Below are 20,643 nucleotides of genomic sequence, written 5' to 3' on the forward strand. Positions count from 1 at the left end.
GTGAATGCTGAATATCTAGCACATTATCTGGCCCATGTTCATACATGAAGATTGAACAAACAAAAAGCAAGAGTAAAGAAAACTCACTCAAACCTCATGAGTTCCTGAGAAATGTATCAAAGTAAGATGATCTAAACTCAAATTTTCATTAATTAAATTCTTGGAAAATGAACAACAAATTATGTATGTATGGAAGGCAATAACCATGTCATCCCCAGCACACAGGACAGTACCGAGCACTCAACAAATGTTTGTTGAAATGAATTCCGTACTTTTCTCCTCCTCCTAGTATAAGAAATATAAAGAGATTTGCTAAAATAACTACCTAATTAGCCTTTTTCTAATTGAATCTTTGCTGGGTCATTTTAGGAGATACACAATTTTATTTTAATCCAGTGGCATATGGTGATCAAATTTACCTCAAATAACACTTTTTTTTAAAAGCTAAACGAATAAAAGATGGGATTTTACTTTTTTCCTAACTTTCCTTAATAGTGCCCTTGATCTTAACCTGAATCTATTCTATAAGCTAAAAAAGTCTCTTTAAATCTATTATTCAGTACATTGGGCAATTACTATCCACTCAATATTACTTCCCTGGTGGCTCAGACAGTAAAGCCACAATGTCTGCCTACAATGTGGGAGACGCCAGTTCTGTCCCTGGTTTAGGAAGATCCTCTGGAGAAGGAAATGGCAACCCACTCCAGTACTCTTGCCTGGAAAATCCCATGGACGGAGGAGCGTGGTAGGCTACAATCCATGGGGTCGCAAAGAGTTGGACACGACTGAGCTACTGAACTGAACTGAACTGAACTGAAATATAACCAAGTCAGGATTAGTTTTTACTCTGTTCAAAATATCAGGCACTTGAAGACAGACAACTCCTGCAATGCCAACAATTATAATCATGTCAACTAGCCAACATTTATAACAAAAACATGCTTTTTATATCCAACATGCCTTTATCCTAACTCTGGAATTCACAGTTTGGTACTCTGTGTACTTTTTGGCATTTTCCAGAAATTTAGTCTCCAGAAAACAGTTTCATACTTAACACACCAGGATTTTTTTTTATGACATTAACACCACACTTCTGAGAAAATAATGAAGTTGTTAAAGACTCTCTAATATCAAATTTCTTCTCTAAATAACCCAAGACAAAATTCAGTGGAGTACTTACCAACATTTTGCAAAGCAGTTAAGACTAGCAGTTAAATATTCTAATGCTGGTTTTAGCAAAGAACTGACTACATTTAGAATTCCACGGTAATTTTAATTTTCTTTACTACTTTCAGAAATCAAAAAGCCCACAAAGGATGACTTTAAAGACTTTCTCAATTATAAAAGGAACACAAATGAGTTGGATAGATAATTTTTAAATGATCGAAACAAATGTATACCTCGAGAATTTACATCATAGTTCTTATAAGTTAGAAAGAAAGTATCATTGGATACTTAAAGCACAATAGTTAATTCCATACATCATTTTAGTTAACTCAAAATATTCTGGAAGAATATTAATAATAAGAGATGGAATTTATTCTTTTCCTATATATAACTGTACTGGTTTTTAATTTATATTGAATTTTAAAAATATATAATCAAGGAAAATGAAATAAAACATTTAAACATGAAAATTTAAGTTATATTTATGTTAATGTAGTACATATTTCTGCCACATTATAAACTTAAGATAGATCAGCATTACAAATATATAAATGATGAAATAAATTTATTTCAGAAGAAAATAAATTCTACACCCAACTCATTCATTTCATGAACCTTTAAATGATCTTTAGCACTTCTTAAAGAGAAATATATAAATATGCAGATTGATTCATTTTTATGTTCATAATGTGACCCCAATTAAAATCCCAAGATAGCCAACAAACCAAACTTTCAAAAGCATTTATCTACTGTACATCAATTGTAGTTTAAATTCTGTAATTTCACATTTACATCATTTCCAAGGCAAAATAATTTTAAAAACAAAATGTTAACAGCAAAATTGAACCACAGTTATTCAAGAAATACTCAACCTTCTAAGGCCTAAAGATTGGATTCCAGAAAACTCTTGTTAAATTAAGTTCAGCTGCCAAACATCTTTTCATGTGAAACATCACAAATATCTGTAAAGCCACCTATGTAGACTAAAACTATAATATATGGATTAACTTTGCTGTGTTAGTGCTGTTATAAACTGATGAATCTTTTCACAAAACACATATTCAATAATCATAAAAATCTGAATTATTGTTCCAATGAATATTTTTCCAAACTCTATTTTCTTCTACTAGAGACTTTCAAGAGAAAACTACGAACTCATTATTTACAAGGGTGACTTCCATATTTCCCACTTCTTTCAGCAGGACACCTAAATACATACATTGATTAAAGCAGACTATGACCAAAGGTTTTTTTGGTTTGATATACCTAGACTGCTGCTGCTGCTGCTGCTAAGTCAACTCAGTCATGTCCAACTCTATCCAACCTCACAGACGGGCTCCCCCGTCCCTGGGATTCTCCAGCCAAGAACACTGGAGTGGGTTGCCATTTCCTTCTCCAATGCATGAAAGTGAAAAGTAAAAGTGAAGTCGCTCAGTCGTGTCCGACTCTTCGCGACCCCATGGACTGCAGCCTACCAGGCTGGTCCGTCCATGGGATTTTCCAGACAAGAGGACTGGAGTGGGGTGCCATTGCCTTCTCTGATACCTAGACTGGCAGAGGTTAAATTTTATAGTCCATACACACAAGAGTTAATCAACCAAATAAGATGCCAGGTAAACTCTGGGGCACAACACTTAACCTTAGGAAAACTAAAAAGCTGGAAAAAGCTATGTGACTCTGCTATTTAAATAAACCATCTCAACTACTAAACAACGGAACTAAAAAATTCAGTGGTTAGTTCACAGTCCCTCTAGTGTTCAACTAGTTAAATTAACAGTCTCAAAATGGTAAAGATTGCTGTTTATTTCATAACTATTAAATCTGTTCCACATATTAAATAAAATTGAATTAAAAAAAAAAACAAGGTACAAAAACATATCAACAAACTCTGAAATCTTTCCCTTAAATCATTCAAGTTAAGATATAAAAAGAATGAATGAATTCAGAATCATCTTCCACTGCAAGATTGATAATCAAGCACCCAGCATGATGCCTGGCACATAACAAGTGAACTATAAATATTTGATTGTTGTCTGGTTCCTACTTTCAACATATAATTATTTCAAGCCATCATTTATTTTTGGTTTATTACTACTATAAAATTAGAAACAATAAGCATAAATAAAAACTACTCTGCAAATAAAAAAAACAAAATGTGGAAGAAAAATAGGCTTATTATGGCATGTAACATGAATCTGTAGTAATCCTTGTTAGTCAAATATTCCTGCCAATTGTCTATATGCAACAGTCAATAAAAAGTAGAAAACACTCTGGTCAATTAATAATTCACATACACCATACACTTACCATAATTTTCAAGGATCAGATCACCATCCCTATTTAGAATAATACAGAATACAATTTTAATTTTTTATTCTAAAATCCCTTCAGCACAGGCATAAGTATTATCAACCATCCTTGTACTGCCAAACCCAAAAAAACAATTATGAGACAACTTTTTGAAAAATCAAATGGCTACATGTTAATTTAACTAAGATGACACAGACAATGTCAGGTGAAAAAGAATTCAAATTTTATCTACAGGCAGAAATTATGACCAAAACTATGAATTATAAAATAAGTTCATAAAGATTTAAATATTTTCAAAGCAGAGTTCATTAAAGGAAAAGTATGACTATGAAAAGCATTGATTTACACAGCACTTAAAATCTATGAACTTTCCCTAGTTGCTTCATGTTGTATCATAAAGTAAAGCTGTAATTCCCATAGTATAGACAAGAATAAGTCAAAGCAAATTTAAATGACTTGTCTCTAATGAGACAAGTATCACAAGGAGAGACAAGTTGTGAAAATTCAAAATTTTTTTTAGTTTACTTATCATACTTACGGTCTCTACCTCTATAAAGATAAAAAATAATAAAAGAATGCTCAATTTCTTCCTGGCCTCTGCTACATTTTGGATATGTGAGAGTGAACAGGAGGGAGTAATTCACAACCCATGACCTATACTTCTGCTGAATGCCAGCTGAGCTAAGGCGACAAATGGAAACAGAGTTGTAATGGTTCCTAGCCAAGAGGTTGTGATTGCTGAAGATGGAAGGGTTCTTCAAGCATTCTCTGTGAGACAGGGCTGCATTTCATGTGTGGTCAAATGGAATTTCAATTAACACAGGAAATTCAAGTAACTGCCGGTATATATGCAAGTACATTTACAAGCATCTTTGGAGGGACAGATCAACTCTGTGAATAGTTTTCGAAAAATGCCATTTTAGAATTATAGAACTAATTAAGTAACAACTTGCTATCTCAAATGTTTAGAAATTAATAGAACCAAAAGGCTATCTTTCTAACAAAAGAACAAAAGATGTATATTGACACACACACAAAAAGTCTGTCAAGGATTTCACTGAAAATGTTTGCCTAATAGTATACTAACTCATTTTATCATGTAGTCTATAGACATGATATTTAAAGAGGTCAGTAATTAAGGATTTCGGAGTGAGAAAGCTCAGTGAAAGCTTTCAATCTGATTCTATAGGAAAATATGCAGTTTACCAGTGAGCATCTCAGCCAAGCAATCTTAGCTAATGATTTCTACATAGCAAATATGAACTCTAAGATTGGGCTGGCGATTTATAACATAGAGAGGACAGCCAAGGTCATTCAATCTGTGACATAGTTATAAGTTAACAAGGCTTCTGACACATAAATATCATTAAGCACTTTAATCCAATAAACAGTGCTCTTCCAAAGCCCCTGTTCTACATGACACAAGCTTTTTTCCCACTGCCCAATACTTGCTATCTACGAATGAATAAAATAATTTATGGAAAATAATTCAATTCAATTAAGTTTAATAAAACCTTTAAAATTAAACTATGAAAAGCAATAACTCCCCCCAAAAATGAAGAAAATTATACTACTGTCTTCTTAATTTGGACTTAAAAGAGAAATCAATGCAGCAAGAAAATCTTTCAAATGTGGTCATATACTTTCTTTACAGGTCTTCTGTAAGAGCATGTTTTCCTATGCGATCCAGAATACTACAAGGACTTCATAGTGTGCAATGATGCTAAACTGATAATCTTCATACAAACTTTTCTTGCACTCATTCATTTACTAATTAACTTATCCTCTAAATATGTGCCAGGAATTATGTTGGTCCTGCAGTTACAACAATGGGCAAAGTCAGATGCAGGTCTTACCCCCAGCACATTTCACAGCCTACAGGGAGCTTCCCATCTCATCCTATCCAAAACTTCCCCAAATCCCCAACTACCTATTAAGTCCAAACTCCTCAGCCTAGTATTTAAGCTCCATCACCATCAGGCACAAGCACGCAGTTTCAATCAACTTATCTTTAACTCTTCCCCCACAGATACTGCAAACTTTCCTACTCTGTCTCTTTGCACGTGCAATTTCATACACCTGAAATGTTCTTGCCATGACACAGTCATATACCCAAATTCTACCCACTCTTTAAAGTTCAGCTTAAGAATCAATTGTTCCTCAAAGTGCTGCCTCTTTCCAAATAACTCCAATAAGACTGTGTGTGTTCCTCTCAGGACATTTGCAATAATGCTCTAGGTACATGTGTTGTGTCCCCTATTAAGAGTGTCTGTTTCTGAAGAACACAATATGTTTCTCATTCATTTCATATTCTGTACAGCACCTAAAATAATGCAGACTCAATAAATATCTGCTGGCTAAATACATGATGGTAACTCTAAATATTAAAGATCATTAAAGAGCAGTAATACTTTACAAAGCTGAAAGGATGCTTTAAAAACATCCTTTTGTACGTTATTTTACTGCTGTTACAAAATACTATAAATTGAAACATGGGGGCAATTGAGCTGAATCAGTATTCCAGGACATCTGAGGAAGATGTTCTTGCCCAAGTGTATTCTACCTCATTGCCCAACCATGCTGTGCATCAAATTGATATCTGTGCACATCAGGACTAATCACAGAGAGCGCTTCATTTAAGTCATTTAACCCTTTTATTGGTAAAATTTGCTTTGAAAAATTGTAAGTCACTCAGTCGTGTCCAACTCTTTGCGAGCCTATGGACTATAGCCCACCAGGCTCCTCTCTCAATGGGGATTCTCCAGGCCAGAAAACTGGAGTGGGTAGCCAGTCCCTTCTCCAAGGGATCTTCCCTACCCAAGGATCGAACCCAGGTCTCCCACACTGCAAGCGGATTCTTTACCATCTGAGTTACCAATGGCTTATGCTTATTAAGAATGGGTTTAAGGGCTCTGGCTATCTGAGTTCTGGTTAATGAAACCTTTTCTATAGCAACCAGGTATGTGTTCCAACCCCAGATGTGCTACTGGAATCAAGGGCTCCTCCTTGTTATACTCTTCATGAAACCAAGAAACGGCGTGATAAATGTCTCCATAAAAGTCACTGCCAACAAATGTTCCTTCCTTCCTAAACCGAGTTGCATGTAATTTGTCCAAGAATGCCAAGGCAGGCGCCCTTTCCATTATTAATATCTGCTAGGCTACTTTTAAAATAAGTTAAAAATACACTGCCTAAAACTGAACTGACAGTATCCAAATTTTTCTCCTTTAGACTAAATATATTTCAATGTGAATAATCTGCCCTCTTATAAATAGCAAACATCAAAGCTGCTTACATTTAAACAAGCCCAAGATTACCAGTAAAAAAAATAATCTTAATGAAGAGACCTCATCTTGATGATGTTCACACTTTCCTTCTTCAGGCAGTCACTCTACAAATATTTACTTATCTCCAACTGAAGGCATAGAATAAGCCTTCAAGAAGATGAGCAAAAAGTCTTACCTCCCCCTAAGGCTAGTAAAGCCATAAATAAAGCTAATGTTTTAATGAAATATATTTTCCATATGACATTATATTAAATATGAGGAAGGGGTTTTTCATGACAAATCTGTGAATGCGCTACCTTTCAACTTACCACTGTATACACACAATCCTTTTCAACACAAAAGCACTCTATCCAATTTTTAATCTTAATATTTGTTTTAAGTCAAGCCAGTTTTGCTGCATGATCAACTGCAAACCACAGGTATTATTCTACCACAACAGCCTGGCAGCTGGCTCATATTCAGTTACACTATCACAGCGCGCGCACACACACACACACACACACACACACACACAAGACTAACTGTATGATCATGTGGCTACTGCAGAAGGCCTTCAAGCTCAATCCTAGGTGGGCCTCAAGAGGATAATGCTTATTCTGTTGAAGTCACAGACAAATCACAGTACCACAGAGCCAGGATCAAAACGAGACCCAACTATACCAAGAGTACATTTAATCAATATTGGGTTTATAAGAAATAGGTTATGTGGCCCAGTACTTGTGGGAAATTGTACAGAAATATGTACACAGATGAAGCAGTAAAGAGAATTACTGAACACTTACTAGCCATAATGATATTCAATGAAAAACTCCTCAGGTAGCATCAGGACAATTTTAGGCATGAAATATTTAAAGCAACAGAATCCAATTTCATAATTCTCTAGTGCTTAAAACATTTCTAAACCTTTGAGATCTTTTGGGAGGAGGGAGGAAAGAAGCATATACTATGTGTTATTTCTGCCATTAAAACATTTTTTATACAGAACAAAAAATTCTAGCTCCTAACTGAATCATTTTGCTGTTCATCTGAAACACTGCAAATTAACTATATTCCAATATAAGATACAAATTCAATTTAATTTTTAAAAATACTAATAAATAAATAAAGTCAAAAAAACATAAGCCCTATGTCCAGAATTAAGCAAGTCAGTGCTCTATCTGTAAGTTCAGAAAATAGATTTTATTAGATACATAGATAATAGAACTCTAATAGTTTATTTTAAATGATATGGTAGAACTGAATTACTCTATGAGTAAATCACACAGTTTATGTTATATAGAGCTTTAGAGACAATAATGGTTTTAATTAAGGCATAAAGTATGGATCTGAGTTCCATTACAACTAGTGATATGACTAGGTCATGGACTTTTATAAGCATCCATTTCCCTATGGGTGTGCTAACTCAAATGTATGAATGGACAGGACACTCAAGGAGTCCTCTCAATGATGAACCACCAAGATTCAGCCCCACTTTCTTCCTTCCTTTAAAAAACCTAGTTTTATTTTAGAGACTTCTAATTTTATCTTCTATACAAAACACTTCAAACAGTAAGACTGACTGAATATGTCAGCAAAGGATTTTCTTGTAAAGTGTGTAGCAAGAAGTGTTTTGTTCTCTAATGTGTAATTTTATATCTACATCACTCAATTTTAATCTCCAAATACGTATTTTTTCTTGAATTAATTAGGCCTTTAAATTAACTTTTTCTCCAATTTAGCACATTTTAATTTCTTAGATCAATCTCTCTGAACAAGAGATAAAGAAATTGCTTTACTGGACAAAGAAATCTTTATAGTACTTTAATGCATAGGAACCTATTTTAAATCTTAAAAGTATTCTATTAAAATAGAACAAGATTTTGAACCGTGTTCATCACTAAAACTACTTACGTATCAAGCAAAAAGAAAAAAACAAAAGCTGGAATACACCGAGAAAGTTTACCTACTTTTAGGTTAATTTGCAACCCTACTTGTGGTGGTGACTTTAACACCTCATTACTGGGGAGTTTTATTCAGGTTTACTTTATAGAGTAGGTAATTTTATATATAATGCTTATACATACTTACCAAAACATAAATCTACACACACACACACATACCCTGCAAATCAAATGATTTAACTTTTCCCTAAAGCAACCATCTTTAAAGTATAATTTTTCTTACCGTTTAATTTTCATATCATTAGAACATAAGTCCTTTACATGCTATTTCACTACAATCTCTATATAAATGTCTCATTTTTCATAGAAAAAACTAATTACATGGTTCAGTAAGTTGCCTGTGGTAACACATCGATTTTATTTACATTCAAAAATTAGACTTCAGCTTATTCTCTCAATTTCAAGCACATTTAGCTTAATAATTCTATCTAATCCATTACATCTTTTCTTATTCTTCATATGAAAGAATTCTGAAATCTTAACCATCATTTTACAATATAAATTTACTGCTTACCAAAGTCTTAATAAGTATTTTACTTTCTCTTTTAAAAATAAAATGTATAATTTTCTATTAAATCTTTCAGTAATTACACACTAGAATCACTTGTATAATCATACAATGAAAACTATTACTATTTTATAGTTTTTTAGCAAGCTAATTCTTTCAAAACAAAACACAGTGAAAACAAGGAATACTTTATAACTACTCAGAACTAGCTACCATTTACCACTCGGTTCATGTTTTCCATCAAAGTGTTTGCTTCTTTTGAAACATAAATGTATTTTTCTATTATCCTCCACAAAGCAAATATGAAAATTAAAGTAACATTTACTTTTCAGATACACTGTGTTAACAATCTCAAGAATTATTAATGCCATGTAATGAAATCTCCATATAAATGTTGATACATAAAATATTAATATTAGAAATCTAGAATGTTGTAGAATGGTATAATTCACTTGTTTTCAAAAACATTAGATTTATACACTTGAAGAATAAATAAATGCAAACAATGTGAAAAAAGCTTTTTCAATCTAGCCAGAGATTAATTTTAATGAATCATAAATGAACTATCAATAATGACAAAACAGATATAAAAGCAGAGTGGAAAGTCAGGGATCAGAAGAAATTTCTTTAGAAGAAAAATTCAAACTAAATGACGTTTTACCTAATTTCATTCCTATTAATTTTATATGTAAAGGTGTCATTACGTTCAGAGAAAGCAATTCTTTTTCATTGCAACTGAGAATAAATCCATTTACAATGCTGACTAAAATTCATTTCATTTAGTCAAAGATAATCAGAAATCACCAAAACCCAACTGAAAATTCACACTGTTAAGATACACATACATGGTAATACATTCCTGTGTAGACATACTTCATTGTCTATGATTTTATGAAAACTCAATGCCAACACTTCTCTTTTTAGTATTCTAAGCAATAAGTGGCTATTAATTTTCAGAGTTTGGCTTGATCAACATAATCTGCCTTTGCGAGCTCTTGAATGTTTTTCATCCTTTCTTCTCTCCTCTGCCTGCCCCCCATCTTTCTCATGACTTCAGAACAATCTTCATTTGAACTTTTAACTGCTTTTGTAAAAGCAGATGATTGAAGAAGTACTCTGTCTTTAAACAGGTTCAGGTTCTTCCTCAAGCCAGAGTGAAAAGTTATGGGGGAAAATAACAATCACAGTCTCAAAGTTTTGCCCCAAACTTAACAGTTACAAAAGTAGGAGGGCATCTTTATACTGGATATTTACACCTCACTGAGAATCAAAAACAGAAATAATAATGCCTTAACTAGGTTTCAATCTTCTCACATCATCAAATAATTCAAAATTTCAAGTGTATTTATTATAAATCAACCTTATGAAAGGATAAACCATGCTATGTTAGAATCATTTAAGAGGTTTTTCATTCATTCATTCAATGAACGTTATTAAGCACATACACAACTAATCTGTGTAAGATACTTCTTCTGGACCAGGAGTTCTTTGGGTCAAGCCATCTCCAATCCCTAGAAGTCTGTGCTTGCTCTTTGTATGATTTTGGGACTCAAAGATTGCATGTCTTTCCCATTACTGACTAACAGGCAATGAAATAACCAAACAATTGTGTTTATAAAATGATTCTGTTTGGTAAATAAGAAGTCAATTTAGCATAATATATTATTCTCTAAAAATCAAACTGAAAAATGTGGCAAAGAATTTAGTCAAGCAAAAACAGCCCAGTTATAATAAAATAAAACGGGCAAAAACTATCAATATAAAGTTTAGTACATAGTCATTGGTATTTTTCAATTTAAATCTGTATCCTAAACTAAAAACATTTAATAACTCAATTCAGAATAAAATATTACAATATTATGGTCTTCCTGCCCATATTCAATATCTTATATATAATCTTTCTAATTATCTTTCTTGATCAGAAACCTGTAACAATTCCTCAAAATCTATCAGATTAAGTCCTTGCTTCAGTGAACTCCACACTATGGCCCACCTCCCCACTTTTTGTTTCCCCCAACTATCTCACTCATATCCCACGTTCTGGGCAAGCCTGCCTCTTCCACAGTTCATTCACTGCCTGAAGGCCCATTTACAGAGGCTACTTTCTCTGACTAGGGCAAATTCCATTGCAACCTATGTAACAGATGTATCCTGTAAGACACCGCAAGCCTCACAGCCTCTGGGCTTCACCCCTATCTCCCTATCTCTTTCCCTGAAGTCGCATCTGATACTTCTGCGAGATCCCTAACTTAAACATTTGGAGCTTACTCCACTATATCATCATTATGGACTCATTTAGCTGCTTCCCCAGTAAGACTGTGAGCTCCTTAAAGATGAGGATTCATTTTTACACATCCAGGGCTGATCACAGCTCTTGCCTAATAGAGACTAAATAAACAGACCAGAAACCAAGGTTTCTCACTAGGACTTACAGTGTTCTTGTGAAAACTTTATAGAACACTTATTTATGCATTAGTCCTGGAATTGAGGGCTTCCCTGGTGGCTCAGACGGTAAAGAATCCGCCTGCAATGCAGGATAGCTGGGTTCAATCCCTCGGCTGGGAAGATCCCCTGGAGGAGGACATGGCAACCCACTCCAGTATTCTTGCCTGGAGAATCCCATGGACAGAAGAGCCTGGCGGGCTACAGTCCATGAGGTCGCAAAGAGTTGGACACGAATGAGCGACTCAGCACAGCACACACCTGGAACTGAATGTTTGCTAATGTGGAAAGCAGTCAATATACTGTATTTCTCTTATATACTTACAGTGTTCCCTGCATTATACATATTTGTGTGCCTGTCTTATATCCTTTTCAGACTATAATTTATCAAGGGTAGAGATTTCAAAACCCTATAATTGGACCTGCTGATACAGGTACTTAGAGATGGAAACAAGGAAGGAAATACTTGTATATTCAGTATTCAGCCAGTGTCCTTTGATACCTCTATGTGGAAAAGGCAGTAAAGTTACAAATCTACATTACAGGGATCCAACAGAGTCAAATCTTAAAGTTCTGACCTCTTTACAACATAATTTAAGGTCTGTTATGAAATTCTGTTTACAGACTCTATCTAGACAAATTTCCTATGAATAGGAACATCTTCACTGCTCTCAGTTTATTATTCTCAGTTATTCGACATTAACAAACTCAAAAATGATTACTTCAATCTAAAAGTATACTTTAAAAAACTAGTATTTGACAAACATCAGCAAATAGTGAATGTTATACCACATAGACCAACTGCCAAAATGTTTTCATTTTAACGTCTGAGTTAATTGCTGGTACTGAAGTAGCAGCAGTAGTCACAATTCTAGATTAGCTTGCTCTCTGTGCTTTTCTGAGTACTTAAACATTTTTTATTCTTGTAACCCAGTTTAGAGTGAGGAAACTGAAGCACGAATAAGGTAAATAACTAAACCAAAGATACAGAGCAAGCAAGTCAATAAGCAGGGATTCAAACCCAAACCTCTGAACCACTATGCTATACAATATAAACAACAACTCCCTGAACAAGAGCCCAAAAGTGTTCATCCAAGTGACAGAGACCAGTTATAAACGTATCTTAGTCTTCTCATAGACTATTTCATAGGTATTTTAAGCAATTGAACAAAAAATGTAATATAAAACTATGTGTATCCTACAGGATTGTTCTCCTTCTGCATATACTTAAATACAATGCTTTGTGACATTTCTTAGTAGAATGCTATTTGGGCTTAACTGTAAAAACAAAGGTAAATGCCTAATAGCATAACTAAAAAGCATTTTTTTAAAGGACAGTAAAATGTCCCTTAAAAATAAAGAATGCTACAAATAATGGTACCATTATCTTAATATTAAAGGACCCTGACAAAATTTACTTTAGTCAAAATGGAATCATTCTTACACATACTAGAGAATGAAACAGATCGAAAGTATCCTAAATCTGTGTGACTGCCATTACAATACTCCCCTGGTATCCTTTTTTCATGATTGCTCTACATGTCATATTCTCCCTCACTTGAAACAAAGCAGTCTTTATGTCACTCGTTTTTCTAATTAAGTTTCATATATTTCCTAATATTAGTTGAAACGTGAAACTACTCTTTGCAACCACTTTTACCTACAGAAAAGATCATTTGCCTTGATCTAATAACTTTCACACTTTCAACATGTTAAAAAGAGTAGATGTACTTAACAAAGTTATGATTGTTTCATCACGCTAATACTTCCCTGGTGACATACCAAAAAATAAACAGTTTACACTGTTTTCAGACTCAATAGGGAAGAAAATTAAAACGCAATCATTCTCAGGCGAAAACATTCATAAGACACCGTTAAGTGAAAAGGGCTGAGTTAAAAAACAGTATGATACCACTTTCATTTATACACAGAAACACCAAACATTAAAACTCTGCTTTAGACTTCGGGATTCTTGTTTTTTTGTTTTCTTCCTTTGGCAGTTCTGTTTTCCTAACTTTCTAATTAAAGTGTAATATTTCTGTAATTTATAAAACGATCTAAAAGAATTTAATCTTAAATATGTACCACAAAAAACACTTAAAACATGAACAAATGTACATAGGCAATCTATAGCAACTATAAAATATTCAAACAGGCTACATCTTTTCGTTAACACAGTAACAAAATTCATGAGAAATAACACAGTAACTTAGCAAGTTATTTCTAAAAACACTGACCATGTGCCTTTTTGGTATGGATAAATAACTTTATACATCAACTAAATAAGCTTAAGTAATAGTTGGGCTTGGTTTCATCTTCATTATAAAATGATTATTTGTGTTGCTAACAGTAAAGACCAGACCAAAAAGTTAAAACATAAAGGATCAACAGGGAAAAAGAAAGAGAGTGAGACTGAGTCAGAAACAATCACAGAAAATGAAGGGGAAAGAAATGGAAAAAAAAAAAAAAAGTTATATTCCTCTACCATGTGTGCAAAATACTGTGAAAGAAGAAAAAGATATGCTTTGATACTTAAATGGACAAATATAAATGCTATCTTTTAGGAGGTATTTTATTTTAAAAACTCTGATTAAACGGAAACCAGATGTTTAAAACTAATTTTACCTGAGTTCACTGCAAACTACATGTAATAAGCTTTGAGATGTACATAATTCTGAGATTTTGCTGACTAACCAGCTAGGTAAGCAATCTTACCCAGAATAGATTCTTATATATATATAAACCAAATACTCTAAAAAACTATGGGAGAAAGGTTTGAGCTGAACAAATGGACCATAAAGTAAACAGCTCAATTAGTCCACTGTGGTTTACTGCCCTCTGGCTGTTGTGGCAGGAGATATCACAGATAAAAAAAAGTGGCTGTAAAGAAAAGCCAGGAAGGTGTCAAGCAGAAGTTGGCGGGAAATCCTTTAGGGAAATTTAGATGCTTTAAAATAGATCCTCAGATACATTAAAATTAGTTTTACTCCTTCCTATAAAAAAAAATTAAATATACGCAGTAACAAAACATTCAAACACTAACCAAAATTTTTCAACCACAAATTAATAAGAGTAATTTAGCCATTATAACGGAGAAGGCAATGGCACCCCACTCCAGTACTCTTGCCTGGAAAATTCCATGGACGGAGGAGCCTGGTGGGCTGCAGTCCATGGGGTCGCTAAGAGTCGGACACGACTGAGCGACTTCACTTTCACTTTTCACTTTCATGCATTGGAGAAGGAAACGGCAATCCACTCCAGTGTTCTTGGCTGGAGAATCCCAGGCACGGGGGAGCCTGGTGGGCTACCATCTATGGGGTCGCACAGAGTCGGACATGACTGAAGCGACTTAGCAGCAGCAGCAGCAGACGTTATAAATGCTGGCTCTAGGAGACTAAGTCCAAAAGAGTTAATGACCTATCCGAACTAAAAATCAGAATTAGCCCTGATTTAGAAAAATTCTTTAGCATACTAGACGAAAACATTTAAGGAAAGAGGTAAAAAAGTTTTACTAGAAATTCAAAGAATATCAATAAAATTTCCTCTGGTTATAAATTGGTGGTAAATACAAAAAGTATCGATAGCTCAGAAAAATCAAAGTCTTATACTAATTCAAAATTTCCAGATATCAGAGGTAATCTGAAGTTAAACATTAGGCAGCATTAGAGCAAATAATTCCTGGAATCACCTACTTACATAAAAAGCAGGAACAAAACACAGGAAAACATGCTACATCAAAACCAGAGTAGATTCTTTACATAAATCTTTCTTTAAATATACTATGCAATGACACCTCATAGTTCTGTCCAATAAGGCTTGCACTAAGTTTCTATTATCACTCTACAATTTTCCACCAGAGCTCAGCTGGCAAAAACTATAACAGCACGAGTCCAAAAAGAAAAAAAAAATTCTTTTCATTTCACTGACTTGCTCTAATAACTCACATTTCACTATCATTTTAATACAGTAGATCTTAGCCTCAATTCCAACCCAAACACCCAGGGGACACTATACTTTAATAGAGTGGCTCTCAAGGTACTGAGTCCCAGTATGAATGGGAAAGAATCTGAAAAAAAAACAGGGGTGGAAAGAAAAGGGGTGAGAGTAAAGAGGTTCCTTTGACACAAATCCATTAAATACTTGGATTTTTCTTCTTAGCAAGTCTTAATAACCTTTTCAGAATTTACCACTATTCAAAACATATATAATGCAGATAGTTTTTAAGAAAAAACAAAAAACTTACCCTGTAGTTCATGATGTATTACACCCACTAGATTGGGTTCGTCTCCCCACCAGAATATCCATAACTCTTTGCAATCTGGTTTGACATCACGGCGCCATACACACAGCAAGTTGGCTTGGAGACAGCGGATGAAACTTAACAGGATTGGATCATCTTGGGCTGGGGCTGAAATTATGGGTCCACAGTCCCCGTGCCCTCCAAAATTGTACCTACGCCATTTGATTCCTGTGAGTTCAGCCTGGAAAAAGAAAATTACAATTTTGACTGTTTTCTTCACATAAAGAACACTAAAAACAGGCTTCAATACAGAAAAATAAATCTGCTAATAATATTTACAAATTTCTGTCAATCCTTGATTTTTTTTAAGGGGGTAGAAAGTTCATTTCTTCCTATCAAGATTTCTAAATACATTATGTATCAAAATACAGCAAAAAAGTAATCATTTCCTGTTGAACCGTTTTTTATCTATTATTTACTATAAAGTCCCTATACATAAAACTTTCTATATTATTATTCCTTATTTAACTCATAAATTACATTTAGAAATCAAGAGTCTGTAGAACTGAAATAATTTCTTTCAAAGAATTTCCTCAATTTCATCCCATCCAGAAACTATAGTTTAAATCTTTTTTAATTGGGGAAATACAATGCAGTAACATAGTACTTCATTATGAAAGCCAAAATAACCTGCTAATAAACTAATGGAATGTTATCGGCAATTTATTCCTGCTATTTAGTGTGTGGCACACAGAAAAGCTTTCCTTCTATAACAATTCCCTAGTGCAGTTTGGTCTTTTGTTTTTAAAACACATTTTGAAACATAGTAACTTTAAACCAGCTGAGAGCAGATCCTCTATCTTTGATCTGTCTTGTGAATTTGTATTCTAAAATTTCTTAAGTATTAAGTTTAAAAAGAACGAAGTTTCAAGGATGTTTCAACACAAACAAAAGCTGAATTCCTTACTTGACTAGGAACTACAACTATGCATTCAAAACTGATAGTAAAACTTATTCATAACATAATTCTGTACCAAAGAGTCCATGTATCCCTTGCATTTAACCCTTACTCACTCATATTCCCCCTCCTCACACCACTCCCAACCACCAAGTTAGTAATTTTTGTCAAGTTGCTTTTCGAAAAACAAGAACCACAGGTGAGAAAAGTAACTGTTACCTTCTACTAGCATAACTAAAACAAGCTGAAGTCCTAAAACAATCACTATAAAGAACATCTCCAAGAAAAAATTATCAGTTTTCTTCAATCCCCAAAAAAGCATCACTAAAAGAAAATGATTCCAAAAATACAAACACCCAAACTAGAACTGTCTGAAATTCACTAATTTTTCCTTTCACAGTATGAGATGTGGAAATCTAATCTTTAATGAAAATTCTCAGTAAAACCTGGTCTTGGCATCATTTAGGCTTTCTCTTTGGACCACTTGGTTTTTCCTCCAACTAAATATACCTGGCCAAGGAAAAGGTTCAAACAAAAAAGTAAACTAATCACACAAGAAATAATTACTTTCCATTATCATATGAGAAATAATTATCAGCATACTTTCCTGTTTTTCTGTACCTAAACATTTTGAAGTTTACATGTTTTCATATCCTTTTTCATTTACTATAAATATTTTTTATATTACTAATTACCATTCAAAAATAATATTTTCATACTACTCACTGCTTGGAGAAAACAATTTATTCAATAACAACTGGACAATCTTCATTTTTCTCACTATTATAATTATTATAACTGGAGAACATCCTTGAACATTATTTTCCTCAATTATTTCCTTAGGAGAGATTGTTTGATGCAGAATTACCAAAGACTACAAATATTTTAGTCTTTGGTAAACTCACAAAAGAATGCTACCATATTGCTTTTCAGTAGTCTCATCAACACAAATAACCTCCTCCCAAACTGCCTATCTTTAAAAACTCCTATCAGTTTAATAAAATGGTATGTCCTTGTACTAACTGGTAGTCCTCATTCCACTTAGAGAAAATCATTATCATATATTTGATCTGATTTGAGCCAGTTTTCCTGGGTTTGACTTCCAGCTCTGTACTTATTAGCTGGAGGCAGAAGTATCCAGCAAATCATTTAATCTTGGTCTCTCAGTTCCCTTACAAGTAAAATGAGAATAATGGTATTCAGAACTGATCAAATGAGTTAGTATACACAGACAGTGCTTAGGACAGTGCCTGGCACAGGGCCAAAAACATAAATGATACTGCTGTCATTACTAGTATAGTTGTACTGCTTCCCTTCAGTTGTCTGTGTTTTCTATCATATAGATTTGTTTCTTCAAATAAAAGCAATATGTATGTATCTGTTTATGTTTTAATCAGAAAGCCAAAGATCAAGCTTTAAATATGTATCAAAGAAGGTATTAAATAAAAAGACTATGTGGGAGCAATTGAAATCAGAAAAGTAGAAGACTTGTTCAATCACTCAGTTGTGTCCAACTCTGTGACCCCATGGGCTGCAGCCAGCCAGGCTCCCCTGTCCATGGGATTTGGGGGTTGCCATTTCCTCTTCCAGGGGATCCTCCCAACCCAGTGACTGAACCTGCATCTCCTGCACTGCAGACAGATTCTTTCCCACTAGAAGACTAACTTTTCTTTCATCACGTAAACAAGCATTCTATGCCCAAGGATCCTGAGGAAGTGAGGGGAGAGGGAGGTAAGGGGGGGAATGAAAATATACCAATGAATGCGAACCACTCAGCAGTCCATCGGGTCACAAAGAGTCAGAAACAACTGACAGACTAACACTAATGTTTACACTAAACGTATTTAAAAGGTTAGAAAATTTAAATATATCAGATATTTAAACATCAGGTGAGTCAGTTCCCAAGAAAATCTATGAACCGCAATTTACTCACAAGAATACTTTCACCTGTAACATCCAATATGGCTCGGCAGACAAAAATACTTGGCTTTGATTCAGGAGAATGGTTTCCTAATCCTAGCACTTCCACTAACTTCCTATCAGTGCTTCTATGGTCTCAGTGGTAAAAGAAAGCCGCTGCCACCTGCTCTCTATCTTTATGGAGTTCTTCTAGCAAGTGATATAATACAAATGCAAGTGACATTACTTCAAAGCTACAAACTTAATCTCTTTATAACTAATTCAGCCAGAAGTACTAAAAATGTCCAGTCATTTAAAAACAATTTACCCCTTTACCTTAAAGCTAAATATCACTATACCAATCTTCAACGGAAAATGTAACAATGAAACACCATTAAAGCCTAACATATATCTAAGTATAAAATGAATGTTCAAAGATTTAGCTTTACATTTTGAATTAGTGATGGACAGGGAGGCCTGGCGTGCTGCGATTCATGGGGTCGCAAAGAGTCGGACACGACTGAGCGACTGAACTGAACTGACTGAACTGAAGAGGAAAAATGATTGAAACACTTTGTCCATGAAAAAAAATTTTATCATGGATATAGATTCAATTACACTATTAAAATGTCCTTACATGCCATGATCATGTTTATAGTTAAAAATCAATTCCACACAAAGGTCTGGTGACCCCATTTCTGACAAATGTATATCTCCAAGACTCAATATTCTTGAGGCAATCCTTTAAAATATTTCTAGATGCAAAATGTCCCCAAAATGAAACTATTTCTCACTGTCAAAGATAACCAATCCATATTTATACTTAAGATTGTTGTTGTTCAGTTGCTCAGTCGTGTCCAACTCTTGTGACCCCATGGACTGTAGCCCACCAGGCTCCTCTGTCATTGGAATTCTCCAGGCAAGAGTACTGGTGTGGATTGCCATTTCCTTCTCCAGGGGATCTTCCCGACCCAGGGATCAAACCTGCATCTCCTGGGTTGGCAGGTGGATTCTTTACCACTGAGCCACCAGGGACTCCCTAAGCTTAAGATTACATAGTTTTAAAAATATAGAATCAAAAGTATAAATATATAAATATTTTTATTCATCACCTACTTAATACCAGGCACCACAGCAGGGTCTTCACATAGAATTTCTAATATGAGGCACCATACTAGGCTTCATATGTAATTTCTACATATGAGGCCTTCATATGTAATCTCTAATCTTGGCCAACAGCTAAAGAAATTAGAAGTCAGAAAAATTAAATAACTCTTCCATAACCACACAGGTAGCAACTGGCAAATCCCAAACATAACTGAATTTAAAGCATGAATTCTTTCTACTCTGCCATAATGTTTCATAGGGCTAATGGTAACAAGTAGCCCTAGAGGATTATAAAATAGTACAAAGAAACTGTCATCAACTCAAGTTAGCAATGACAAGACCTCATGGCCATACATTCCAATTTAAGAAAGTTCATGAATCTTTCTTCACTCTTCCTGAGTTATTAAGAAAACTAGTATAAGACTGCTCACTACACCATCCCATAAACAGAAGAGATTAATTTCACTCAGATAATTACATACTCCTGTACACATTACCACTGTAAGACCATAACCACACAAGCTAATTCTTAGGGTATGTATAACAAACCAAGAAAATAACTACTCTAATAGTAACAGAGACTGGAGGGAAGTTTTCTCAGCAATGGCTAGTATCAGCTGCTAAGGTAGTCAAGGTCCTTGGGGAATTGAACTTAACCAGAAGAGACTCTCCCAGCCAAAACAGTAGCTCAATTCAGAATGGTTCTAACTAAATTGCAACAGAATCAGGATAACTGCATTTTCTTATGACATGAATGTATTTAAAGAAAATTTATATTGAATCTT

The 20,643-nt window shown here is 34.3% G+C and overlaps 1 protein-coding gene across 2 annotated transcripts in view; it reads right to left on the minus strand.

Moving 5' to 3' along the window:
• Window positions 1-20,643, minus strand: part of MED13L (mediator complex subunit 13 like) — a 277,887-nt gene that overhangs the window by 229,914 nt on the left and 27,330 nt on the right. For both annotated transcript variants that reach the window (XM_027566693.1, XM_027566692.1), the window contains exon 2: window positions 15,898-16,135. In XM_027566693.1, coding sequence (XP_027422494.1) covers window positions 15,898-16,135 — 238 coding nt within the window. The remainder of the gene's footprint in view (window positions 1-15,897; window positions 16,136-20,643) is intronic.

The sequence above is a fragment of the Bos indicus x Bos taurus genome, chromosome 17, assembly GCF_003369695.1.
Source record: "Bos indicus x Bos taurus breed Angus x Brahman F1 hybrid chromosome 17, Bos_hybrid_MaternalHap_v2.0, whole genome shotgun sequence".
NCBI classification, from domain to species: Eukaryota; Metazoa; Chordata; class Mammalia; order Artiodactyla; family Bovidae; genus Bos; species Bos indicus x Bos taurus.